Genomic DNA, 27648 nt, shown 5'->3' with positions numbered 1-27648 from the left:
AGCCATCTAATGGAAGATCTCTGTCTCTCTAACCCTCATCTTTCAAATAAATAGATAAAAAAAAAAAAAAAAGATTATAGATGGGATGGGCGTTGTGGTGCAGCTGGTTAAGCCTCTGCTTAGGACATCCTTGTCCCATACTGGAATGTCAGTTTGAGTCTCAGTTGCTCTGCTTCCAATCCAGCTTCCTGCTGTGCATCCTGGGATACAGCAGAGGATGGCCTGAGTGCTTAGATCTCTGCCACCCAAGTGGGTATCCCAGCCCTGATTGTTGGGGACATTTAGAGTGTGAACCAGCTGACGGAAGATTCTCTTTCTCTCTGCTTTTCAAATAGCTGAAAATAAACACATAAAAATATTTTTTAAAAAATATTACAGATTTCTTTAAATGAATAGGAGTGAAGACTGGCTCTCTTGAGGAATAGCGACACTGCCATGCTTTATGAATGTGAACGTCACAGTTTCCAGCTCTTAATATCTATCTTAAGGAATATAGCTGCTTTTTTTCTTTTTTGTTCTTCCAAAATTTTTAGCACTGTTTCTGTGTTACATCGTTGAAAATTAATGTAGTTTCAGGCTGTTTTTGCTTTCTACAGAAGTGCTGCTTTACTAAATTGATACTGGATATTGTTCCATTAGCTTGAAATGTCCATTTAGCAAATAGGTATTTGAGAAATAAAAATTTTCCTTTATGAATACAGTGCCTGACAATTTTTGTCTCCAAATAACTTTTTCTTGATCAGGCATTTAGAATTACATAATACAATATGGTGGGCTTTTGTTTATTTGTTTGTTTTTAAGCTAAAGTAGATTTATTGACTTTCTGTGCTAAATTTCATCTAGTATGCCTAGGAGTATCTATTTTTGAATTTTTGCGTCTTGTTTCATTCATTTTCTTTCTCACTTTGTGAATGCAAAAAGAAGCCATAATAAGATAGAGGTACAACATTTTTTGGAAGTACAATCATTGTATTTTTGTAACTTTTTAATATTTATTTTCATCTACTTGAAAAGAGTAAGAGAGGGAGTGAGGGAGAGAGAATGCACACTTCCATCTGCTGCTTCACTCCTCAAATGCCTGCAACAGCCAAGAATGGGTCAGTCTGACGCAAGGGGCCTAGAACTCTTCCAGTCTGCCATGTGGGTAGCAAGAGCCCAAGCAGTTGAGCCATCATCTTCTGCCTCCCAGGATGATTGGCAGGAAGCCGAACTGGAAGCTGAGCAGTTGGGACTCAGACCACCACTCCCGTATAGGATGCGGGTGTCCCAAGCAGGAGCTTACCCTCCTGTGCTACAACACCTGCCCTGATATTATATTTATTGTACTTGGAATATATTGTTATGTGCCAGAAGTTTAAATTATTGATGTTACCTGGCAAAAATGACCATTAATGATCAAGTTAATATAATTAAATTAGACCAATGATGTTACAAGCAGAATGACCATTAAATATGATTTTAATAGTCATTGCCGGCCGGCGCCGCGGCTCAATAGGCTAATCCTCCACCTAGCGGCGCCGGCACACCGGGTTCTAGTCCTGGTCGGGGTGCCGGATTCTGTCCCGGTTGCCCCTCTTCCAGGCCAGCTCTCTGCTGTGGCCAGGGAGTGCAGTGGAGGAAGGCCCAAGTGCTTGGGCCCTGCACCCCATGGGAGACCAGGAGAAGCACCTGGCTCCTGCCATCGGATCGGCGCGGTGCGCCGGCCGTGGCGGCCATTGGAGGGTGAACCAACGGCAAAGGAAGACCTTTCTCTGTCTCTCTCTCTCTCTCACTGTCCACTCTGTCAAAAAAAAAAAAAAAATAGTCATTGCCATATAACTTCTCAAAAACAAGTCAGAAATACAGAGTAATTTGATTTTAAAATTTGGCTTGTAAGGAAATGATTTTGCACTAGAAAGTACATTTAATATAGCATATCGAACACATTTGAATGAAACTACTAGTAGAGCAAAATATTTATATATATATATATTTTTTTTTTTTTTTTGACAGGCAGAGTGGACAGTGAGAGAGAGAGACAGAGAGAAAGGTCTTCCTTTGCCGTAGGTTCACCCTCCAATGGCCGCCGCAGCCGGCACGCTGTGGCCGGCACACAACGCTGATCTGATGGCAGGAGCCAGGTACTTATCCTGGTCTCCCATGGGGTGCAGGGCCCAAGCACTTGGGCCATCCTCCACTGCACTCCCGGGCCACAGCAGAGAGCTGGCCTGGAAGAGGGGTAACCGGGACAGAATCCGGCGCCCCGACCGGGACTAGAACCTGGTGTGCTGGCGCCGCAAGGTGGAGGATTAGCCTAGTGAGCCGCTGTGCCGGCTAATATTTATATTAAATATAAGAAACATCCAGCTATTATTTTATAAAGTGTTTTATATGAATAGTCATAAACATGTTATAAAAGAAAATATTGTTTATAAACAGATGTGAAAAATGTTGTTTACCAAGTAGTAGAGATAATATAGATTAAAAGATATAATCATAATACAAGAAAGAATACTATGAAAATGGAACTTTAAAAAATTTTTATTATCCCTTTGGAGTGGATTAAAGATGTATTAAGTCATCACACATTTGGGCTGGGCATTGAATTTTTTTGATCATTTGTTGTTTATTCACATACAGTAAAATTCATGGTTCTTTAAGTCTTGACAAACATATGCTATTTCTTTAGTAAAAGTAAGAACAAAAAGTTCCTTCATGTCCATTTGTAGTTAACCACTCTCCCTGCTGCCATCTCTTTATCTGACCTTATCATTTGAGAGAAAGACGGAAAGACAGTGAACTCCCATCCAATAATTTCTCCTCAAATATACTCAACAGCTAGGAGCTGGGAACACAGTCCAGGTCATCCATGTGAACTGGAACCTAACTGCTTGAGCTATTCCCACTGTCTTCCAGGGTCTCCACTAGTGAGAATCTGGAATCAGGAGCTGGGAATCAAAACTAGGCTGCTGGGTTAATGGCCACCCCCCAGACATTAATTTTAATAGTGAAAATTCTGAAGCAGTACAGATGTCCACCAATAGGGAAATATTTATATTAATGAAGTTATGCCAACTATTCTTGAACTTTCACTGTAAAACCACTAAGAATGATTATGTAGTATCTGTGTAGTTTATAGAAGCTATGTATACCACATAGTAACATAACAAAGATGGATGTGAGAAACAGGAGATAATGATATATGTATTGATTGAGCAGAGGGAAACTCGTCAAGACATTGCTATAGGAAAAGGCACAGGCAACAGAAGATGCTTCTGCATAGCAAGGGAAGCAGTCATCAGAGTGAAGAGACAACCAGCAGAAGGGAGGTAATACTTGCCAACCGCTCCTGTGACAAAGGATTAATGTCCAGCATATATAAGGATTTCACTTCAATAGCAAGGAAAGCAGGCAATCAGATTTTAAAATGGACAAATGACCTGAACAGACATTTCTCAGTAGAAGGTAGACAGCCTATGTATTGAAACCATATTGAGGTATCCTATTCTGGTTAGAATATATTACCAAAACAAAAAAAAAGAAATGGTGGTGAGGATGCAGAGAATGGGGAAATCTTCCAGGCTGTTGGTAGGAATATAACAGGCTGGGCTGGCGCCGCGGCTCAGTAGGCTAATCCTCCACCTGTGGCGCCGGCACACAGGGTTCTAGTTCCAATCAGGGCGCTGGATTCTCTCCTGGTTGCCCCTCTTCCAGGCCAGCTCTCTGCTGTGGCCCGGGAGTGCAGTGGAGGATGGCCCAAGTGCTTGGGCCTTGCACCCCATGGGAGAGCAGGAGAAGCACCTGGCTCCTGGCTTCGGATCAGCCTGGTGTGCCGGCTGCAGCGCACCGGCCGCAGCGGCCATTGGAGGGTGAACCAACAGTAAAGGAAGACCTTTCTCTCTGTTTCTCTCTCACTGTCCACTCTGCCTGTCCAAAATAAATAAATAAATAAAGTAAAATAACAGGCTGTTGGTAGGAATATAAATTAGGATAGCTGTTATGGAACACAGTATGGAGATTCTTTAAAAAAGTGAAAGTAGAACTACATATGACCCAGTAATCCCATAATTCTATATAAATCAGAAGGAAATGAAATAAATGTTATCAGTATACTTGGATACCTATGGTTGTTGCAGCACTATTCGTAATGGCCAAGAAAATGAATCAACCTAGGTTTCCATCAATGAATGAATAGGCTTTTTAAAAATATGGTTTATATATATATATACTGGAATGTAATTAATCCATAAAAAGTGTACAGTTCTGTCATTTGCAGCAACATGGGTGAAACTGGAAGACCTAAGATTAAGTGAAATAAACTAGACACAGATAGACAAATTCTCCAAGTTCTTATTTTTGGAAGCTAAGAATGTTGATCACATAGAGGTAGGAGGAAAATAGGAGTCGACAGAGGCTAGGAAGGGGAGGAAGAAGGGGTGATAAAGGGAGGGTGGGTAGTGGGTGTCAGAGTGTGGGGAGGAGGCTAACTATAATCTGTACTAGTTGATTACATATTTCAAATTAACCAGAGAAGAGTTTGAAGGTTCTCAATACATAGAAATGCTAATATTTGAGGACACAGAAATGCTAATTACCCTGTTTTGACCATTACACATTATATGTAGATACATATATTTCAAATTATAATATTGTACCCCATAAATAGTCAATATATATCAATGAAAAATATAATAAAGTAGTGAAAAGAGTTGGAGAAATGACATACAGAATTATAATTGCTTTAAAGTTATGTTCCCCGCCCCTGCCATCCAGACTTTAATGCTCCAGAGTGTAACTCACAAACTAACCTTTAGGGCCTTCTTGGGCCTCAGAGTACAGTGGTTTCTACTCAACCTATTGTAGTTGATAAAATCCCCTTCTTCTGAGATTTTCCTTTTTGAACTTACTTTGTCCCTAGAAGCAAAGCTTGAGTCTTTTTGGGAAACCAGTATTAAAAATGTAGAATCTGCCTTAGCTTGAGCAATGTGCTACTTGTTTCTGGGATACAAAGCGAAGGATCTGTGCAGTTTGGGAACAGACAGTTGAGGTAAGAAAACCTGTTTGTGAAGCAGCAACGTTGTACTGTTGTAAGCTTTTATGATAGTGGATGTTAGGTGAGTGTCTGCCAGGGTGGGTGACCGTCAGTCACCGATATCCTCCTCACAAGTGACCGTTGTGTATATCCAGGAAGGCCTGTCCCAGCAGCTGGAAAGGCTGGGGCAGCTTGAGACAAGAAGTTAAACAGGTAAAGAAGAGAGAGCCTGCATTAGAAGGACATTAAGAGCAGGGCCTGGAGGTGCATGTGACCTGGTGCAGGGAGAAATGCTTAGGTTGGAGTGTGGTCCAGCACAGGCAGAACCTGCCTCTCCTGGGCGGGGTTGACAACCTCTTTAGGTCAGAGCACTGATCCAGAGACGTCAGCTGTGGCCCAGGCATTCCAGTCTGGCCCGCCCCCTTTCCAGTACTGCCAGAGAATTAGCAGATGGTTTTTACATTTTTTAATTGTTGGGACAAAGTAAAAAACATTTTATACCAAATGAAAATTACATGAGAATCAAATTTTGGAATTCCTAAGGAGTTTCTTGGAAAACAGCCATATCCATTCATTTTTAATATATTGCCTGCAGTTACTTTATTATTGCTTGGCAGGTTTTGGTGGTTACAGCAGAGACCTGATAGCCTGCAAACCCTAAAATGCTCTTTGGTCTTCACAGAGGGAATTTGCCAGTTCCTGGGTTAGACTCATAGTGGATCATTCATAATGAGAAATGGGCTGGGAGGTAGGGTAGGGAAATATTTCTTAGTCTTTTAAAATCTGTACAGCATCATGTTTCTTCTGTGTATCCCTGTTAACCAAAATCAAGGTTTTTTTTTGTTTTTTGTTTTTGTTTTTTTTTGACAGGCAGAGTGGACAGTGAGAGAGAGACAGAGAGAAAGGTCTTCCTTTTTGCCGTTGGTTCACCCTCCAATGGCTGCCGCGGCCGGCGCACCATGCTGATCTGAAGGCAGGAGCCAGGTGCTTCTCCTGGTCTCCCATGGGGTGCAGGGCCCAAGCACTTGGGCCATCCTCCACTGCACTCACTCCCTGGCCACAGCAGAGAGCTGGCCTGGAAGAGCGGCAACCGGGACAGAATCCGGCGCCCCGACCGGGACTAGAACCCGGTGTGCTGGCGCCACAAGGTGGAGGATTAGCCTAGTGAGCCGCGGTGCTGGCCCAAAATTAAGTTTTACTTCACACATCAGGGTTTTTTGGTTTGTTTTTTGTTGTTTCATTTTGTTTTTAAGTTTATTTATTTCAGAGAGAGAGAGATCTTCCATCTGGTGGTTGACTCCCCAAATGGCTGCAACAGCCAGGACCGGGCCAGGCTGAATTCCAGGAGGCAGGAGCTTCATCCCAGGTCTCCCATGTGGGCGCAGGGGCCCAAGCACTTGGACCATCTGCTGCTCCTTTCCCAGGTGCATAAGCAGGGAACTAGACCAGAAGCAGAAGCGCTGGGACTCAAAGCCGCTGGAGGCCGTGGCTTTATCCGCTATGCCTCCATGCTGGCCGCCCACAGTCCGACTTTTTAGAACTGGATTTCTTCCTCATTTTCCTTCCCTCCACACAAACCACGCTGTGACAGTCAATGCTGCAAACCTTTAAAGCTGCAAAGCACTCTTTCTGCTCTTTATTTAGAGGCAGCTTGAAAGCTTTTGAGTTAGAAAGCAATGTGATTGGTTGAAGTTTGGCTGATAGGAGATGTAATTTGTTCACTAGTGTTTAGTATGACTGGTATTTAAAATGTGGCCTCAGGAATGAGCAGTACTGAGATGGCATTTAGGAGCCATGGGTTTATGGGTTACCATTTCTTTTTCTATATAAAATAAATTTGTCTTGTTTATATAGGTTCAAGATTAAAAAGGACACAGCTAGTAAATAAAATACAGAAAATTTTAAAAGTTGTATTAGTGTATCTTTTCCTTTCTTGTTTCTGCTTTTTAACGGTTTGTTTCTACTTTTTCTGAGTGTAATTTGCTGTTTTCTTCCCATTACTTCTTGAGATGTAACCTTAGATTTTAAGTTTTTCCTATTTTTTCTTTTACGTATATTTAATGGTGTACATTGCCCTCTAAGCACAGTTTTAGATGGCTCCCACAAGACTTGTTATTTAGTGTTTTCATTGTCAGGTTAAAAATATTTTCTATTTTTTTCCCTTAAGATTTATTTATTTATTTGAAAGGCAGAGTCACAGAGAGCAAGATCTTCCGTCCACTAATTCACTCCTCAAATGGCCCAAGTGGCCAGGGCTGGGCCAGGCTGTAGCAAGAAGCTAGAACTTCACCCGTGTCCCCGCATGGATGGCAGCGGCCCCAGCGCTTGAGTAATTTTCTGCTGCTTTTCCAGGAGCGTTAGCAGAGAGCTTGATGAGAAGTGAAGCAGCTGGGGCTTGAACTGGTGCTCATGCGGGATGCTGATGTCACAGGCAATGGGACCCACAACACCAGCCCCTAAAGATACTTTCTAATTTTTTTTGACAGGCAGAGTGGAAAGTGAGAGACAGACAGAGAGAAAGGTCTTCCTTTGCCATTGGTTCACCCTCCAATGGCCGCCGCGGCCGGCACACTGCGGCCGGCGTACCGTGCTGATCTGATGGCAGGAGCCAGGTGCTTCTCCTGGTCTCCCATGGGGTGCAGGGCCCAAGCACTTGGGCCATCCTCCACTGCACTCCCTGGCCACAGCAGAGAGCTGGCCTGGAAGAGGGGCAACCGGGACAGAATCCGGTGCCCCAACCAGGACTAGAACCCGGTGTGCCGGCGCTGCAAGGCGGAGGATTAGCCTACTGAGCCATGGCGCTGGCCTATATTTTCTAATTTTGATTGAGCTTTTTTGACCTGTAAATAATTTAGAAGTGAATTTTTAAATGTCAAGTGTACAGTGCCGGCGCCGTGGCTCAATAGGCTAATCCTCCACCTTGCGGCGCCGGCACACCGGGTTCTAGTCCCGGTTGGGGCGCCGGATTCTGTCCCGGTTGCCCCTCTTCCAGGCCAGCTCTCTGCTATGGCCAGGGAGTGCAGTGGAGGATGGCCCAGGTGCTTGGGCCCTGCACCCCATGGGAGACCAGGAAAAGCACCTGGATCCTGGCTCCTGCCATCGGATCAGCGCGGTGCGCCGGCTGCAGCGGCGGCCATTGGAGGGTGAACCAACGGCAAAGGAAGACCTTTCTCTCTCTCTCTCTCTCACTGTCCACTCTGCCTGTCAAAAAAAAAAAAAAAAAAAAAAAAAAGTCAAGTGTACAGAGATTTTTCTTGTTATCTCTTTGTTTTTCTAACTCCATTGCGACTTAGAACAGATGCAGTGATTTTGGTGCTGACATATGTTGGACCAGTATCTGCTTATGGTCTAGGTATTCTGGAGGAAAAATAATATTTTCTATGGTTACAGTCCAATGTTTTTTTAAATATGTCCTTTAAATCAGATTTGCTAATTTTATTGGAATCTTTATTCTCACTGGTTTTGGTCTGTATATGTTCAGATGTGTACTATGGTTTTGGGTCTGATTTTCTTTGTATTTGGCAGTTTTCTGTGTTTATACTTTTAATCTCACAGTTTTTGTCTTCCAATGGGATGATTTAGTTCTCTTGCATGCAGTGTAATTACTGATACATGTAGATTTCAATCTGCTAGTTAAATATTTTTAATCGTTTTGTGTTCCTTTGTCTTTCCTTTTTAGATTTCATTTTTTCCTCTATATCAGATAAAATGTAATATTAACATATTCTCTAACGTTTGTTTTAGTGGTTGTCCTGGTTAGTACAAGTCGAGCACTGCTAATCTGGAAACCTGAATTCCAAAATGCTCTGAAATCAGAAACTTCATGTGCCAGTATGATTCTACAGATGGGAAATTCCACACTTGCATAATCAGAGGCTGAAATAATAACTAAAAATAATTGTATAAGATTACCTCTAGGCAGTGTATAGAGGTATATACGAAAGAAATGAATTGTGTGTTTAGATTGCGTTTCATCCCCATGATAGCTTGTTACTTATATGCAGATATTCCAGAATTCACAGTCTCGAATCTGAATCACTTGTAGTCTCAAGCATTTCAGATAAGGCATATTCAACTTTTGATTTATCAACATATTTCCACCTTCACCTCTTTCCCACAGCACAGGGCTCTCTGAACACTTGAATCACTCTCCTTACCACCACTCAAGCGTTTTATTCCTGTATGTATTTCAGGCCCTACAAGGCATTGCTGAGGGTGGTTTGTCTTTAGAGTCACTGACAGGTGACCCTCTGGCTGACGTCTGTGCCCACCTCAGCCTTCCATGTGGCCTGTCCTTCTGCCTAGAGAACACTCTTTGGTGCTCAGGTCAGCTGGTAATAAACATCTGTGTTTTTTCTTTTTTTCTTTTCTTTCTCACTGTGTCACTGTGGGGTAGAGTTCTAGACTGGCAGTGCTTCCCTTGTGCTTTTCAGTGTCTCCTGGCTTGAGCTGTTGATGAAGACTTGGCTGTCAATCTTAGATGGTTGCTCTTTTTCACGAATTTCCACCCCTCCTCTGGTTTTAGGAGTTTTCTTGTTGTACTTGGTTTTCAGCAGTTTGTTATGGTGTGCTTCAATGTGGTTTCCTTTTTATCCATCTTGGAGTTTGTAAAACTTACTAAATTTATAATTTTATCTTTCATCAACTTCAGGAAATTCTGAAGCTGTCAATAGATCATTTGGCTTCTTTTCTTCCCTTAGAATTCTGGTTTTAGATACCCAGACCCCTCTGACATTGTTCATTGTCTCAGCAGCCTCCTACCTTCCCATCCTCTTACTGTTCCATGCTTCCTTTTATGTAATGTCGTTGGGTTTGTCTTCTAGTTCACAGATTGTCCATTTAGCTGTATGTAATCTGAACTAAAATTGCCTGCTGAAATTTTCATTTCTAAATATCCATTTGATTCTCTCTCTCTCTTTTTTTTTTTTTTTTTTTGACAGGCAGAGTGGACAGTGAGACAGAGAGAAGGTCTTCCTTTTTGCCGTTGGTTCACCCTCCAATGGCCGCCGCGGCCGGCACACTGCGGCCGGCGCACCGCGCTGATCCGATGGCAGGAGCCAGGTGCTTCTCCTGGTCTCCATGGGGTGCAGGGCCCAAGCACTTGGGCCATCCTCCACTGCACTCCCGGGCCACAGCAGAGAGCTGGCCTGGAAGAGGGGCAACTGGGACAGAATCCAGCGCCCCGACCGGGACTAGAACCCGGTGTGCTGGCGCTACAAGGCGGAGGATTATCCTAGTGAGCCGCGGTGCCGGCCTTGTTAAATTTGAGATTTGTGGCTTTTCTTTTTTAAAAAATTTATTTTTATTTGGGAGGCAGACAGATCTTCCATCCACTGCTTCATTCCCTGAATGCCTGCAACAGCCAAGGCTGAGCCAGGCTGAAGCCAGGAAGGAGGCAGGAAGTTCATCTCCTGTGTGGGTGGCAGGGACCCAAGTAGCTGACTGGCATTAGCTGCCTCTCAGGGTGCGCATTAGCTGGAAGCTGGATCGGAAGCAGAGGAGCCGGCACTCCCATGGGGCTCTGCTGTGTGATGTGGGTGCCCCAGGCAGCATGTCAGCTGCTGCACCCCATGCCTGCCCCTGCTTTCTACACTTCACAGTTTTCTTTAGAATTCTCAATTTAAAAAACTCTTAGACTATGCTAAGCATAACGATTTTAAAATCTGTTTGAATAACTCTATTATCTGGCTTTCATGTTAGGTTTTCTGTCGTCCTTTATTTCTCTCTCTTTTTTATATTATGGTTCCTTGTTTTCTGTCCATTATGTTTTGTTGGATACCAAGAATTATATAAGAAGAATATTAAAAATAGCTTGAGACCTACTGTTAATGATACTTTCCTATAAATAGTATTTATACTTGTTTCTGGTTTTGATTATATATAGCAATACTGGGTCATTTTAATTCAATCTTGAGATGGTTTTGGAGGCCGGTGTTGTGGCGTAGTGGGTAAAGCCACCTATGAAGCCAGCATCCTGTATGGGATCCTGTTCACATCCTGCCTGACTCACTTCGCATCCAGCTCCCTGCTAATGGCCTGAGAAAAGCAGTGAAAAATGGTCCAGGTCGGGGCTGGTGCCATGTCTCAGTAGGTCAGTCCTCCACCTGCAGTGCCAGCATCCCATATGGACGCTGGTTCTAGTCCTGGCCACCCTTCTTCAATCCCCCTCTTCAATCCAGCTTTCTGCTATGGCCTGGGAAAGCAGTAGAAGATGGCCCAAGTCCTTGGGCCCCTGCACCTGCATGGGAGACCAGGAAGAAACACCTGGCTCCTGGCTTCGGATCAGTGCAGCTCTGGCCGTTGGAGCCATCTGGGGAGTGAACCAACGGAAGGAAGATCTTTCTCTCTGTCTCTCCCTCTCACTGTAACTCTACCTCTCAAATAAATAAATCTTTAAACAGAAAAGAAAAATGTCCAGGTGCCTGGCCCCTGCTACCCATGTGTGAGACCTGGAAGAGACTCCTGGCTTCAGACTGGCGCAGTCCTGGCTGTTGGGACCATCTAGGGAGTCTCTCCCTCTGTCTCTTTGTGTCTCTCCCTCTCTGTAACTCTGACTTAGAGTTTTGAATTGAATTTCTGTTCTTCCTGGGAGAGGGGGTGGCCTCTTGTCTTCTCTAGTCTGCAAGGCTGTCAGGTTCTGTTTGGGTTTGTTTTCAGCTGTCTTCCACATCAGTGGAGGCCACTGTGGTAAAGCTGCCCCACGTTCTGGATGTGGCTCCTCTACTTGTCTGTTTTCTAGGGTACTGTCCCCTTGGTGTCTTACGTGCTGTGTTTTCCAGCTTTCCCAGGTCTTAGTGAGAGGATGATCACATGACCTCTGCTGTCACTAGCCAAAGTCTTCCTTTGAGTCACAGTTTTTTTCAATATGTGGGTGTATTCAAAATACGTATACTCTTGTAGTTTTTCAGTAAATACGGAAATACATTAGTTTTGAAAGTGGCTTTTGCTGCATTTTTATTCTTTTACCCAGAGTAGAGAATGCCATCTAAACCTTCTCCTTGTGTTCAAATTTCTCTTTATTTATTTATCCTGTTTCTTAGAAAAAAACAGGATTAGCAGGACCTCTCAGTTCGAGTTTTAAAAATATACTTGGTGTAGCAGTAGTGTCTAATTGAAATGATTTCAGACTAATGAACATTAGTAGTAAGTTCTGGCCTCTTGGTACTTGGTTCCCTTACACATTGCTAAAACATTTCATCAGGCAGAACTTCATTCTAACTGTCAAAATTCTGGGTCAGAATAAACATATCCACAATAATGATGTAGTCCTTGTAGATGTCATAGAAGACTAATAGGATAGACGTGTGGGAAGATTGAAATCCTAATGTATAATAACTTAGACAAAATTTTTAAATTATAAATTAGATTTGCTCTTTGCAGTACTCAGATTTAAGCTACTTTCTGATAAACATGATGTGTTGGGGGTCCCCAGAGCCACCCCCATGTTTGGAGGTGACTTACGTACAGTTGCTGTCACGGCTAGGGTTTATTATAGCTAAATGGAATGAAGACACACAGCTGATTCTGAGAGGGCCCAGGTGTGATCTGGAGCATTTGTGTCTCATCTTCAGTGATCTCATGCAAGGCACACTGTTCCACAGCCACAAAAATGCACATCTGTGATACTTCTGCACAGGGAAACCCGTGGGAAACCTCAGCACTTGCGGCTTTTGCTGGAGGCTGGTCACGTAGGCACCTCTCCCCAGTACACAGCCAGAATTTCCTAGAAGGAAACGGTGTTCAGCATGGACTGCGTTATTAGCACAGGGAGTTTAGGTGCATTGTACTGCCCTTATCCTTTGGGAAGGTTTTATCAGGTAGAGAACTGTTCTCCAAGCATGTTCCCGGATGCCAGCCGAAGGTCACCTTGCAAATAGCTGTTTCTGGGGACAGCATTCTCAACCTGCCAAGTTAACTCTTCTACAAACGTGCCTACAATGACTCACTGTTGAAGTTGTAGACATTGTATGTAAATATCAGAGGTCTGCATGATAATTTCTATTGATAATTGATAAAAATGTTTATCATTGGATTTAGATAGCTAAAATACCTGGTGTTTATCATGTCTTAATGTATTTCGTATGGATTTTACTAATGTGCCTGTTGTCAGTTTTAATCCATGTGTGGGAAGACTAGGACGCTGTTAGAACATTCAGTACATCTAAACAGAGTGTTTAAAACATTAAATTACAATGGGAAGTAATCCATTATGAAAGGGCACTTCAGATGTCTCCTTTTAAAATTCATTTTGAACCACCCACATGTTTTTCAAATTTCAGTGGACTTGTTTTTCTTATGGGAGCTTCTTGGAGAAGTGTATGTTAAGAAGAATTTTGGCTAGAACAGTTGAAGTTTAACTTGGCAGTCAGAAATACTAAATTCTGACTACTGTGAGAATGAAATGAAAGAATCTTAGATATTAAAAAAGACTAGTTGGTTCTTTTTTTGTAACTGTATGTTGACCCAAAGAGTTAAATGGCTTTCAGCAAAACTGTGACTAGCTGGTTAATTTTATTTTTCCTGGGTTTAGCCATAGAATATGTACTTGAAAACATTAGTGAAAGATACCAAGAGGCCATGGATTGTGTGTTTCCTCTGGTGACTGTAGAAATATCCTCATAAGTAACTTGTCAGTCATTTGTCAGCTCCAGCTGTGTATCAGATGTTAGTTTTAGGATCCTTTTTTTTTTCTTCTCTTATTTGTAATCAAAGTGTGTCCTACTAGAGGGTGGGTAGGAGCTGCCTGCTCCTTTTTAGGGGTGAATATACCTATTAGTGTTAATTATATCCTGGTCTCTCAAAGTATGTTATTTCCCCCTCTTTAAGGTAACACTGCCTTGCATGACTGTGCAGAATCCGGAAGTTTGGACATCATGAAGATGCTGCTTATGTATTGTGCCAAGATGGAAAAAGATGGTTATGGAATGACTCCACTTCTCTCAGCAAGTGTGACTGGTCACACAAATATTGTGGATTTTCTGACACACCATGCACAGACCAGCAAGACAGAACGCATCAATGCTCTAGAGCTCCTGGGAGCGACATTTGTAGACAAAAAAAGAGATCTGCTTGGGGCTTTGAAGTACTGGAAAAAGGCTATGAACATGAGGTACAGTGATAGGACGAATATAATCAGCAAGCCGGTGCCGCAGACGCTGATCATGGCTTACGACTACGCCAAGGAAGTCAACAGTGCGGAAGAGCTGGAAGGCCTCATCGCCGACCCTGACGAGATGAGGATGCAGGCACTCCTGATCCGAGAGCGGATCCTCGGTCCTTCTCACCCTGATACCTCTTACTACATTAGATACAGAGGGGCTGTCTACGCAGACTCGGGGAATTTCAAGCGATGCATCAACCTGTGGAAGTATGCTCTGGATATGCAGCAGAACAACCTGGACCCTTTGAGCCCCATGACTGCCAGTAGCTTGTTATCTTTCGCAGAACTCTTTTCCTTTATGCTCCAAGATAGGGCGAAAGGCCTGTTGGGCACTACTGTAACGTTTGACGACCTCATGGGCATACTGTGCAAAAGCGTCCTTGAAATCGAGCGTGCCATCAAGCAGACTCAGTGTCCGGCTGACCCGCTGCAGCTGAATAAGGCTCTCTCCATCATTTTGCACTTGATTTGCTTGCTGGAAAAAGTTCCTTGTACTCTGGAGCAGGACCATTTCAAAAAGCAGACCATCTATAGGTTCCTTAAGCTGCATCCGAGGGGAAAGAATAACTTTAGCCCTCTTCATCTGGCTGTGGACAAGAATACCACGTGTGTAGGGCGCTACCCTGTTTGTAAGTTTCCATCTCTGCAGGTGACTGCCATATTGATAGAATGTGGTGCTGATGTGAACGTCAGAGACTCCGACGACAACAGTCCCCTACACATTGCCGCCCTGAACAACCATCCAGACATCATGAATCTCCTTATTAAATCAGGTGCCCATTTTGATGCCACAAACTTGCACAAACAAACTGCTAGTGACTTGCTGGACGAGAAGGAAATAGCTAAGAATCTGATCCAGCCCATAAATCATACCACATTGCAATGTCTGGCTGCTCGTGTTATAGTGAGTCATAGGATATATTATAAAGGGCATATCCCAGAGAAGCTGGAGACCTTTGTTTCACTTCATAGATGATAATTTGACTGTGTTCTCGCACTGTTAAAGCACGAATTGGTGACAGTTGTTTCATAAATGAGCACTGTTGTGATAACACCAGCATTCATTTAGCTTGATATCATTGTGCTCTCATTGGCTAAAGCATTATAAGCATCAAATTTACAGGATTGGTTTCCCAGTATTTAATATAAATGTACCATATAATATATTGTTTGTGAATTATTAAGAAATGTCATATTCAAATTTTTTAAATTGTCTGCCAAAGGCTGTCCATTCTGATCCTGTTTGCTGTGGGGTGTTCGGGACAGAGTTAACCATTTTCAGTGGTATCTTTATACTCACCCTGGTTGTGGATTTTATACAGTTGAAGGTCTTTTTTCCTGCTTCTCCCCTTTCTTCAAGCTTCTCCCCTGTTTCCACGTTATTTTTCCCCTAACCATTTCTACTACAATTTTCCCCCTTATGGGCCCATGCTAGGTTGTACAAACATTATGGACTTGTTACCGTTTGCAGTTACCATAAGTGCTTTATCTTCTCTATGCACCGGCTTAAACTGGACTGTTGTATGTTGGCACATTTTCTATGCAGCAGTTGGTCAACTTAACTCAGAACACTGTTTTCTTGAGTTTGTTACGAAGTTTGTTTTATTAAAGCATGACAATTTCTAGAGCCACAGGTTAGCTATTTGGAGTGCAAGCTTTTCTGTTTTTCTTTTTTTTTTTTTTTTTCCTTTACACCTGAGGTTTCTCTCATCCACTGAAAATCTTGTGTGCTAAATTTGGGAAACAGATCTGTTCTCATTAACCCAGTTGCAATTGAGGTCTGTCATCTTAGCGCACGATGCGGGCAAAGGAAGGCTGTCTAAGGTGACCCACCTTTCATGCTGCACCAGCGTCGTCCTGCTTGTGCTGATGGTGTGACTAGGTGTAGAGAATTTGCTTAAATTTAACCTTAAAGTTTATCACACAGCTTAACAAGTCACATTGACATATTCAGTAATTGAACTGCAAATCACTTTTAGTTACAAAAAGAGCTAAAGCATGTCAGTGGCATGATGCTTGCCAAGCCAGATCTAGGCATCTAGGATAATTCAGGTATTTTAGTATGCAGTTTATTGCCATAGTATCAAAGACAGTAACCGTGTTCTTTCTTTCTTCAAGCTTGTGTATACCTTTAAAGATAACTTGCATGAATTATTTTGCTCTCAATATTTGTCACCCAACTTAGACACAAAAGGTTGCAGTGCTTCCTGTTCCCATACTGAAAGTTTAAGTCTTGCCTTGCCCTTTTTATCCTTTTTTAAGCCACCCTCCCTCCCTCCTTCTCTCTTCCTGTCTTCCTTTCTCTTCCCTGCCTCTCTCCCTCTTCCCTCCCTCTCTCTCCTTCCCTCCCTCCTTTCTCCCTTCTGCTTCTCTCCCTCCCTCTCTCCCTCCTTCCTTGTTTCCTACCTCCTTTCTTGTTTGCTTCCTCCTTTCCTTCCTTTTTAAAACAGATTTGCTAAATGCCACAGAAAGGGCTCTTTTAACTTCAGAAAAGATAAATGCAAAGTACTAAAAAGATTCAGGAATTATCATTCAGCACTTTACTGTTATTCAGAATGAAATTTGTGATGGCATGTATTTGCCTTACAGCTGTCTTTATGAAGTTATTCTGAATAAAAAAAAGCTCCTTATTGATTTGAGAAAAGTGCAGTTTACCTGTGAGTTTAGTGAGCCTGGTCACTCACTTGGATTTTTGTGTGGACATTTTTTACTGAGGGTTGATGTGTTGTGATTTAAGGAGTCATTGCAAACAGTCATATTAGGTATGTCTTCATTATTATAGTAAACCTGTAATGAAGAATAGTAAATAAGTATTAGAACATTAGACTTTTTGGTTAAATAACTGATTTTAATTTTTTGAAAGATACTCATTTTACTAGGTTGTAAGTGGAATTTCACCATTGTAAAAGGTGGATTGGATGTGAGTGGGCACTCTTCAACCTTTTAATGAAGAGGGTTAGTTCTTACTGTGGGCAAATTTGACAAAATACTGAACTGCCACATATATTAAAAATATTGTAATTTCTGATATAGACAAATATTCTAGAGATATCAAACATCATTTTGAAATCAGCTGCCTCTCACCTTGTGGTATAAGAGTTTTATATGCATGAGCTACTCTTTTTACAAAGGAAAAATTTGCCAGTGAAATGAACCTACTTTAGTTGATCTCATTAATTTTCGTGTGAAAGATGGCAGTTGGGTTTTTAGGTGACTTAGTATTTCCTCCTGCTTTTCAGAGGGTGGATGGGAGGGCTTATAGCTCTTAGACGAAGATACTTCTCACTGTTCCGCAGGAGAGCGTGAACTGTGCCTCTATGGCATAAATTAAGAATTTCTTTAAATAGCATTTTCCCACCACTAAAAATAGATGACTTAGAGCTGAGGAGTCCTCAGTGTTGAAAGCCGAAACCTTGTTCCAGGCCGGATCCAGTTCTCCCTTCTGTTTGCCGTCTCCACAGATGCCATCAGGGGCTCTTGAAAACAGTCAGCTCAAGAGCCAGAATCGTCCATAATTGTATTTTAGAGGAAGTTGGTTCATAATGGACTTCAGGGCCTTCATCAGAAGGTATCCTCAGAAATGTCATGAGTGAATAAAAGAAACTAAATTTGTGCTATGTTAACCATAGATGAATAAATTTAATACTTCAAGAGTTAATTGTACTTACTTGAGTCAGACTAAGCTGTATGTTGTAGCAGGACTGGAGTTGACGTGTACCTTTTGATTACATTTCGGCAGAATTGCCCTGTGGCAAGCTGCTGATTTTTAGCTCTCCCCACTATTTTCATCATTTCTCTGAAAGAAATGGTTATTTTACTCAGATTAGATACCAGTCTACTTTACAAAGACAAATGGATTAAAGATTAAAATTTATCCGTAAATCTGATAGACATTAGCCCAAATCACCTAGATAACTTGGTGCCCTTTGTGATTTTGGAGTTGAGGGACTGCTGACTGGTAAAGTGACAACCTTTAATGTGTGGTATGGTAGAGACCTGTCTACTATGACTTGGGAAAATCATTTAGATTATGTTTGGAAAGTAGCTCTTTAAAACCTTATGCAGGGGTAATACTCCTAATTAATTTTTTCAGAATTGTGGGGGCTGGTTGAGATAATAACACTTACACATGGTAACAGCAGCACTACTGCCTGGGACTGTAACCATTTTAGAGTTAGGTACTAAGGAAATTGAGAATAATTGGCCGTCACCTTTTCTTTCTTTTTTCTCCTTTTTTATTTATTTTTTTGCCCTCATGTATCATTAAACAGTTTCTCTCCCTTTTGTCCGTTCCCATTGTGTATTTTTCAAAAGAAGTACTGTATTCAGATGCCAGCCAATAAATTGTCACACAATGGAAAATGATATGCCACACATTCATTTTAAGGCTTAATAAAATTAAATTTGCACCAAATTTAACTGTATTGTTATTCATGTTTTCTTTTCCTTTTTAAAAATTTTTTCTTCTAATTTGAGAAGCAGCCTCAGAGACAGAGGGAACTCCCATGGTCACTCCCCAGGTGCCCACTTTGGCTGTGCTGGACCGAGCTGAAGGCAGGTCTCATGGCTACACAAGAACTAAGTGACTCGAGTCTCACCACTACTTCCCAGGGTCTGCATTAGCCGGAAGCTGGATCAGGAGCCAGAGCCAGGCTTGAACCAGGCCTAGTGTGGGACACAGGCATCTTAACCCCTGGGCTAAAAGGCTGCCTGAACCCTTAATTCTTGATTGGCAACATCTTAACTTTGAGTATAATAGAGAACTCCTGGATGCCTGTTTCAAAAAGCACCTCCTTGAAGATTTATGGGCAGTTAGAACTTAGGAGGCAGCATTTCATATTAACAGGTCTGTGGAAATAGTGGTTGTTCTCGTAAAGATCGCAGGAACAAAAGACGGGCAAGAGTTTTGTCAAATAGGAAGAAGGCTGCTTTTTCCCCTATTTTAAAAATTGGTTTGGAAGTAAGAAGAAGTTGTTTGTAAACATTCATGCTACCACGAACATAAACATCAACTGATTTCCATGACATCTAAAATCTAAGTATATAGATTTTCCGTTGCATCTGAGTTGCCTGATAAGAAAAAGTTTGGTAGATCTAGAAAATGGCTGTAACTTTAAAGTTCTACATCTGAGTCGAAACACCCAGTTGTACAGGTTTCCCCCTCCTGAATTGTGAACTTGCCTTGTAGGTGCTGAGGACAGGCGATGTCAACAGCAGCTTTCATGACCCTGGGTTCCAGAGTTGGCCCCACACCCACCACCAATATTTAAAGGACATGTTACCCAACTTATAAGAATACAGTTAGTTTTTAAGGGGCTGAACAAGTTGTTTAGTCCCTCCTTGCATGCTTTCACCAAGATTTGTGATTTTGTCTTTGTCATCTCTGAATGCCGTGGTTGTCGTGTTACCTTGAGTGTTCATTGGAAAGGCTCTTTTAAGTAAGATTTTCTACCATCAAATTACAGCTTTATATAATTATATCAGCTTAGTTGATTTTCTTACTATATCAAGGTTGGATTTTTAAAGTATCTCAGTTTTTTGCCTTAAAATAATTGAAATTTATTTAACATATTTAAATATATTTAGCATTATTTAAGATAGAGATGTATTTTAATGTTTATATAGCTACAAACTATATAAAATATAAATATATAAATGACATTTTAATATGTTTAACATATTTAAGATATAGGCTTTCCACATGAAAGGTTTTATGAGCAGTAGTTCTGGTACAATTAGATGCTTGTTAACCACAAGATGTTTTAAAGTGTGTGCATTATTACTGTCCCAAACAAACGGAAGGATAATCCAGTCTTAATAGAAAAGGTATTTATAACACTTCCCAGTGCTGAGTCTTTTGTGAAATGAGTTCTACTTGATTTATTTTAAGACAAATTTGGCCGGCGCCGCGGCTCACAAGGCTAATCCTCCGCCTAGCGGCGCTGGCACACCGGGTTCTAGTCCCGGTCGGGGTGCTGGATTCTGTCCCGGTTGCCCCTCTTCCAGGCCAGCTCTCTGCTGTGCCCAGGGACTGCAGTGGAGGATGGCCCAGGTGCTTGGGCCCTGCACCCCATGGGAGACCAGGAAAAGCACCTGGCTCCTGGCTCCTGCCATCGGATCAGCGCCGTGCGCTAGCCGCTGCGCGCCAGCCGCGGCGGCCATTGGAGGGCGAACCAACGGCAAAGGAACACCTTTCTCTCTGTCTCTCTCTCTCACTGTCCACTCTGCCTGTCAAAAAAAATAAATAAATAAATAAATATTTTAAGACAAATTTGAACAACTTTACTGTTTTTTCTATTCCCAAAGTCCAAATATAATTTGTTAATGGCCGGGTTTTCCCCTTGTTTATGTGATAATCAGTACTAATTTATTTATTTATTTATTTATTTATTTATTTTGACAGGCAGAGTGGACAATGAGAAAGACAGAGAGAAAGGTCTTCCTTCCGTTGGTTCACCCCACAATGGCCGCTGTGGCTGGCGCACCGCGCTGATCTGAAGCCAGGAGCCAGGTACTTATCCTGGTCTCCCATGGGGTGCAGGGCCCAAGCACTTGGGCCATCCTCCACTGCACTCCCTGGCCACAGCAGAGAGCTGGCCTGGAAGAGGGGCAACCGGGACAGAATCCAGCACCCCGACCAGGACTAGAACCCGGTGTGCCGGTGCCGGAGGTGGACGATTAGCTTATTGAGCCTTGGCACCAGCCACTAATTGATCTTAGGCTTGGTATTTATTTTTAAAATCTTCACCTTATAGTTGTCTTTGTAGATTGTAAAGTTGTAAAAGACACTTGGGGTAATATGCAGTTCCAAAACTTTAGGTACCAGGATTCTTTTTGTTGGCAAAATGCAGATATTTAGTATATTCTTTAATATGTTTATTTAATATATTCTTCAGAGAGTCTCAGCTGGGGAACTTTAATAAATGCAAACAAGCCAGAAATGTCAGCACAGCTTCAGATACGGGAATGGGGGACCAGCGTTGTGGAGTAGCTGGTGAAACCCCCACCTGTGACCCCGGCATCCCCTGTGGGTGCGGGATCGAGTCCTGGCTGCCACGCTTTCAATCCAGCTCCCTGCCAATGCACCTGGCAGTGGAGCAGAAGCCGGTCCAAGTGTTTGGGCCCTGCCACCCACGGGGGAGGCCTGGGTGAAGCTGCTGACTCCTGGCTCAGCCCTGGTTGTTGCAGGCTCCCTCTTCCCTCCCCCTCTCCCTCTGCAACTCTGACTTTCAAGTAAGTAAATCTTTAAAACAAGGCGGAGAAATACAGGAAGTGAAGAAAGGATGACCAAGAAAGAAACGAAGTGAAGACCCAGGGGAAGCTGTGCAGCCTGGGACAGGCCTGCTCCGCCACGCTCCAGCCAGGTACGTGAAGGCGGGCTGTGGCACAGCCGAGCAGCGCGGGTGTTCCCAGTGTGGGCTCGGGATGGAGCAGGGGAAGGGCCTGAGTCGCTTGTCCTCCAGCAGGTCGGGCTGGGTGGGTTGGCTGGCAGCCGCTCACTGGGGCATGGCCTCGGGGGTGGTCCCTGCCTGATTCGGGGAAGGCTGGGATTCCTGTGCAGCCAGGGGTCACGAGGGCTGTCAGCTCCTTGTGCCACCTGTTCACCCCTGCAGGCCCGGGAGACAGCTGGGCAGCACTCCCGCGTCCCTCACTTTGATTCTCTGATACAAGCAATCCGCTTTTACTCCTCCAGACAGTAACACCGAATTCCTGCAGCAGCAGGTCCTCTCCCACAGGTTGGTGAGGATATACCCTCCGCAGGGAAGACTCATCTCCCAGACAAGCACAGTTACTGCTTAGGTATCTTCTAGTTTCCCATCGTAAGTTTTTTTTTTTTTTAAGATTTTATTTATTTATTTGAGAGCTGGAGTTAAGAGAGAGAGGGACAGAAAGAAAGATCTTCCACCTGCTGGTGCACTCCCCAAATGGCCGCAACGCCCGGAGCTGGGCCGATCAGGAGCCAGGAGCTTCTTCTGGGTCGCCCGTGCGGGTTCAGGGACCCAAGCACTTGGGCCATCTTCCATTGCTTTCCCAGGCCATAGCAAGAGCTGCATCCAAAGAGGAGCAGCTGGGGCTAGAACTGGCGCCCGTATAGGATGCTGGCACCGCCACTGGCGGAGGATTTACCTACTGCGCCACAGCGTAGGCCCCTACTGTAAATCTTTCAAGAGAAGTAAAATAGGTGTCGTAGCTAAAACTTTGTGAATTCAAGAATTAGGTGAAAGGTGACACAGTTTTTTGGAATTTTGGGGGGAAGATGGGTTATCCGCCTGCACACTTGCAGGGTAATCTTTTGCCAAAAAATCAGCAGGTCCACGTTCTTTGCAGGTGCTAGTATTAGGACAACTTCTGTTCATCTCCATGTGACTTAGAAATTTGTGGAAGCTCCAAGTTGAACGTATACGGCTTACGAAGGAGTTAAGGCTTTCTGATTTTTCTTCAGTATGTCATAGTGTTTAATTTTCTTCCTGCATTACTTTGAACAAGTCAATATATTAGTAATGAAACCATTTCTTGTTTTACAAATAAAATATACAAATGAGTAAGAGTTGGAGAATATTTTGGTTTTCTCTGAATACTGCAAAAATTTTTTAAATGTTGAAGTTTTTAAGGTTCATGAAAAAATTGTGTAATGTAGCAAGTTCCCATATACACTTTGTCCAGCTTCCTCTAGTGGTACGTTTATCAGAACTAAGCTATGAGCATTTGTGGGGAGCAGCCCGGACTGGACTGAGTTACTGGAATTAAGACTTATTCTATGCATCTGCTCTCCCACAATATGGCGCTGGGAGAGAAGTAAACAGCTTCCGCACAGCTGCCTCCAGTTCAACCAATAAACTGTAGGACTTGCTCCTGATTGGAGGAGAGCAGCGTACTCGGCGTGTGGGCAGCCGAGTTGGGATTGGCGGAGGAGGACTATAAAGGAGGAGAGAGACGGCATGCACCAGGAGCATCTATGGGGAACATCTAAGGGGAACATCTAGCTGAAGGAACACCTGTGCAGCCCCCGAGAGAACCGGCCGGCAGTGTGCCACTCCCCTGCGGAAGTGGGGAATGTGGCCAGGGGGAACTGCCCTTCCACGGAGGTGGAGGGGATAGTAGCCAACCCGGGAAGAACCAGCAGCAAACCCGGGGAGGGCCGAGCAGACGAAAGAACAGCGCAGGGTCCTGTGTCGTTCCTCCACGAAGAGGGGGAGCGACATAATGGTGCCGTGACTCGGATATGAAGCCTAGGCAGGGTTTAGTGTCATTCCTCCATGAAGAGGGGGAGCGACATAATGGTGCCGTGACTCGGATATGAAGCCTAGGCAGGGTTTAGTGTCGTTCCTCCACGAAGAGGGGGAGCGACATAATGGTGCCGTGACTCGGATATGAAGCCTAGGCAGCTTCTACCCAGCTGCCTCTCACCAACTTGACGAAGAGGGGGAGCGACATAATGGTGCCGTGACTTGGATAGGAAACCTAGGACGGATAAAAAACTTAGGAGGGAAGAAACGGGAAGAACTAGGGAAAATATCGGAGAGAGAAACTAGCAAACAGCCTAGGGAAAATATCGGAGAGAGAAACTAGCAAACAGCCTAGGGAAAAGCCGGACGAAAAAGGAGCCGGAAGAAGCTATTGAAAGCCTAGGCATAGACTCAGATACGGACTACGGGGGGAAGCTGGGAGAAATCTCTAAGGTCGAAAGCGAAAGTGAAAGCTAGAACAAACAGACTCGGACGCGGACTGTGGGGAGAGGCCAGGAGAAATGAGGGAGGAATATTGTTGGAGGAAAGCTTGGGGAAACATACCGGGTAGAGAAAAATGTTAGGGAAATTGAAGCCGCGGGGGCAGGCCGAGGCGGATACGAAAGCCACTTTGGGATTCTCAAGTTAGCCCGGGAATAGGGGGCGAAAAGTTGAAACCAGAAGCTGAAACGTAAGCCAGATTGGGATCCGTCTGATTAGCCCGGGGAGCAAAGGACGGGAAGCCAAATCGTGGGGCGGAGACGTATGCTGGGTTGAATTCGCCAGGCTAGCCCGGGGAACTTAGATTGAATGCTAGTGGTGGACACGTAAGCTACGCTGTGTTACTCGCGGAAGCCGCCGCGTGCAGAGAGAGCACGGGGCGTGAATAGATAGGGAACGGGGCTGGCGTGAGGCCGTGGTGCAGACGCGAAGGGCGTGGAGACCGCGGAGCGCGCGAAGCCAAGCCGCGCAAAGCCGGGAAGCTGCGCAGATGAGAGAGGCGCGGGCTGAAGCGGCTCAGCCGGGAAGCCGCCGAGAAGCAGCCTCGGGGCGGGCAGCGGGAAGCTGCGGGGATAAGAGAAACAGAAGTTTAGAAGTAAGATGAGAGAAATAGGAATGTTGGAAGATAGAAGTAAAATGGGAGAAATAGGAATGCCCGGAGATAGAGAAATAGAAAAATAGAAAGGCCTCCCTACAACACTGCAATGTGAGAGCTTGGATTCGGTCTGCCTGATTAAGTGAGGCGATGAGCACCTGGGCAGCTAGCAGCTTATGCGCCGCAGGTCACCGAAGACAGGCACGAATTAACATCAGTAAGGCCTCCCCACAAAAAGGCAATGAGAAGGCTTGGATTCGGTTTGCCTGATAGGGCTTGTAAGCCCCTGCAGGCAAAGCAGAGCATGCGCTGCAGGGCACCGAACACAGGCATGCATCAGCGCCTAAAAACCTCCTTACAACATGGCGAAGAGAGGACCCGGATTCGGTTTGCCTGATAGGACGTGTAAGAACCTGTGGCAACTCTAGCAAGTAGAGCAGAGTGTGTGCTGTGGGACACCGAAGACAGGCGCGTATCAACGCCAAAAAATAAAAAGAAAGGGGGATCTGTGGGGAGCAGCCCGGACTGGACTGAGTTACTGGAATTAAGACTTATTCTATGCATCTGCTCTCCCACAATATGGCGCTGGGAGAGGAGTAAACAGCTTCTACCCAGCTGCCTCTCACCAACTTGACAAGCTGCAGGAGCCGCTCCTGATTGGAGGAGAGCGGCGTGCTCGGCGTGTGGGCAGCCGAGTTGGGATTGGCGGAGGAGGACTATAAAGGAGGAGAGAGACGGCATGCACCAGGAGCATCTATGGGGAACATCTAAGGGGAACATCTAGCTGAAGGAACACCTGTGCAGCCCCCGAGAGAACCGGCCGGCAGTGTGCCGCTCCCCTGCGGAAGTGGGGAATGTGGCCAGGGGGAACTGCCCTTCCACGGAGGTGGAGGGGATAGTAGCCAACCCGGGAAGAACCAGCAGCAAACCCGGGGAGGGCCGAGCAGACGAAAGAACAGCGCAGGGTCCTGTGTCGTTCCTCCACGAAGAGGGGGAGCGACATAATGGTGCCGTGACTCGGATATGAAGCCTAGGCAGGGTTTAGTGTCGTTCCTCCACGAAGAGGGGGAGCAACATAATGGTGCCGTGACTCGGATATGAAGCCTAGGCAGGGTTTAGTGTCGTTCCTCCACGAAGAGGGGGAGCGACAAGCATTGAGACAGCAATATTGACTAAGCTATAGTCTAAGACACTACATTCCATTTGGTCACTGCTTTTTTTTTTTTTTTTTTAAGATTTGTTTATTTGAAAGGCAGAGTTAGAGAGCAAGACAGGTTTTTATCCACTGGTTCACTCCCCAAATGGTCAAAACAACAGGATCTAGGCCAATCCAAAGCCAGGAGCTAGGAGCTTCTTCCAGATCTCTCACATGGGTGCAGGGGCCCAAGGACTTGGGCCATCTTCTGCTGCTTTCCCAGGTACAATAGCAGGGGGCTGGATTGGAAGTTGAACAGCCGAGACGGTGCCCATATGGGATGCTGGCTTCACAAACCATGCCTGAACCTACTGTGCCACAACCCCAGCCCCACTGCCCCTTAGTCTTAACACTTTCTGCCCTGCTTGTTTTCTCTGACCTGGATGTTTGGAGAGTACTGGGTAGATCCGTTGTAGAACGTCCTCAGCGTGAGTTTATCTGACGTTTTCTCATGAGTCTGCTGGGATTGTCCGTCTTTGGAGAACAGCACAGATAGGAACCGCTCTCATTACGTGGTGTGTGCGTGCTATCAGTGAGGTTGACCGCTGCTACCACTCGCCGTGATCACTTGGTTGAGAGGGTGTCTCCCAGGTTGCACCACTGTTGCTGATCGTCACTCACCCTGACCAGTACTCAAGGAGAGCATTGAACTCTCTTTTCTAGTGGAGGGTATTTACATGTTTCACTTGGAATTCTAGAATCAGAGTGACTCCTCCCTCACTTACTCAGTCACTCAGTATAGACTCATGGATGTGTGTAAGTTGTCCCAGCCGAGGCCATGGGGAGCTGGGTCCTTGGGACCCACGCCCATTTCTGTCTCTTCCGCTTCCTCACTGCCTGGCCTCACGGCGCAGTTTCTGTCCTCAGCCACAGACGGCCTTCTTCTCCAATAGCCCCGCGCCTTTTGTTGGACAGTTAGGAGAATCCAGGATCGAGTGCCGGATGTGCTTGCTGCTGTTGGGGCGTCACTGCCTCCAGACGTCCGTGGACGAGCCGAGACGCACAGATGTGAACAGACACACTTGGGGCAACTTCTGTGTCTGTGTGTCGACAAGGAAGCTGAGCAGGTTCAGTCGGCCTGCGCTCCTCACCCACAGGCAAGGTTCGATTCCAGCTTTCCCCTTCTGCTCTTTGTGGCTTCTTTCTCTGCCAGTGAGGATCCAAACTCCCGCTGTCTACACTTCATTCTTCCGGCCGGGGCACACACACACACCGTGTCAGAGCCGCTAATCCAGTACACCTCAGAGAAAATGTATCTGCTAGAGTAGAGGGCTTATGTACTTATTTTTGGTCTTTAATCTTACATAATCTTGTCAAAACAGACATTGAAAGTTACTTCAGGGGGCTGGAAAGCTGCCTCCAGTGCCGGCATCCATTCAAGTCCCGGCGCTCCACTTCTGATCCAGCTCTCTGCTGTGGCCGGATGAAGATGGCCACAGAAGATGGCTCCAGTCCTTGGGCCCCTGCACCCGTGTGGGAGACCCAGAAGAAGCTCCTGGCTCCTGGCTTCAGATCAGCGCAGCTCCGGCCGTTGCGGCCATTTGGGGAGTGAACCAGCAGATGGAAGACTTCTCTCTCTCTGCCTCTCTTTCTGTCTGTATAACTCTGACTTTCAAATAAATCTTAAAAAATAAATAAATCTTAAAAAATAAATTCTGGGACTGGCATTGTGGCACAGCAGGTTTAGCCACCGCCTACAATGTTGGCATCCCATATGAGCACTGGTTCAAGGCCTGGCTCCTGATGCAGCTCCCTGCAAATGCTCTAGGAAAGCAGCGCAAGATGGCCCAAGTGCTTTGGCCACTGCACCCATGGGCAGGACCCAGATGATGCTCTTGCTCCTGGCTTTGGCCTGGCCCAGCCTGGGCATTGCAGCCATTTGGGGAGAGAAGCAGCAGATGGGAGATGTCTGTCTCTCCCTCTCCCTCTGTAACTCTAACCCTGGTAGCACTCAGTGTT

At 44.8% G+C, this 27648-nt stretch overlaps 1 protein-coding gene across 1 annotated transcript in view; it reads left to right on the top strand.

Moving 5' to 3' along the window:
- Nucleotides 1–18585, top strand: part of FEM1C (fem-1 homolog C) — a 29820-nt gene extending 11235 nt beyond the window's left edge. The window contains exon 3 of the mRNA XM_089334812.1: nt 13838–18585. Within this exon, the coding sequence (XP_089190938.1) occupies nt 13838–15147 (1310 nt within the window). The 3' untranslated portion in view covers nt 15148–18585. The remainder of the gene's footprint in view (nt 1–13837) is intronic.
- Nucleotides 18586–27648: the final 9063 nt, after the last annotated feature.

This window comes from Oryctolagus cuniculus, chromosome 6 (assembly GCF_051225735.1).
Source record: "Oryctolagus cuniculus isolate XC-2025 breed Fujian yellow rabbit chromosome 6, ASM5122573v1, whole genome shotgun sequence".
Classification (NCBI taxonomy): domain Eukaryota; kingdom Metazoa; phylum Chordata; class Mammalia; order Lagomorpha; family Leporidae; genus Oryctolagus; species Oryctolagus cuniculus.
The sequence above is the reverse complement of the archived record's forward strand: the minus strand, read 5'-3'. Positions and strand labels throughout refer to the sequence as shown.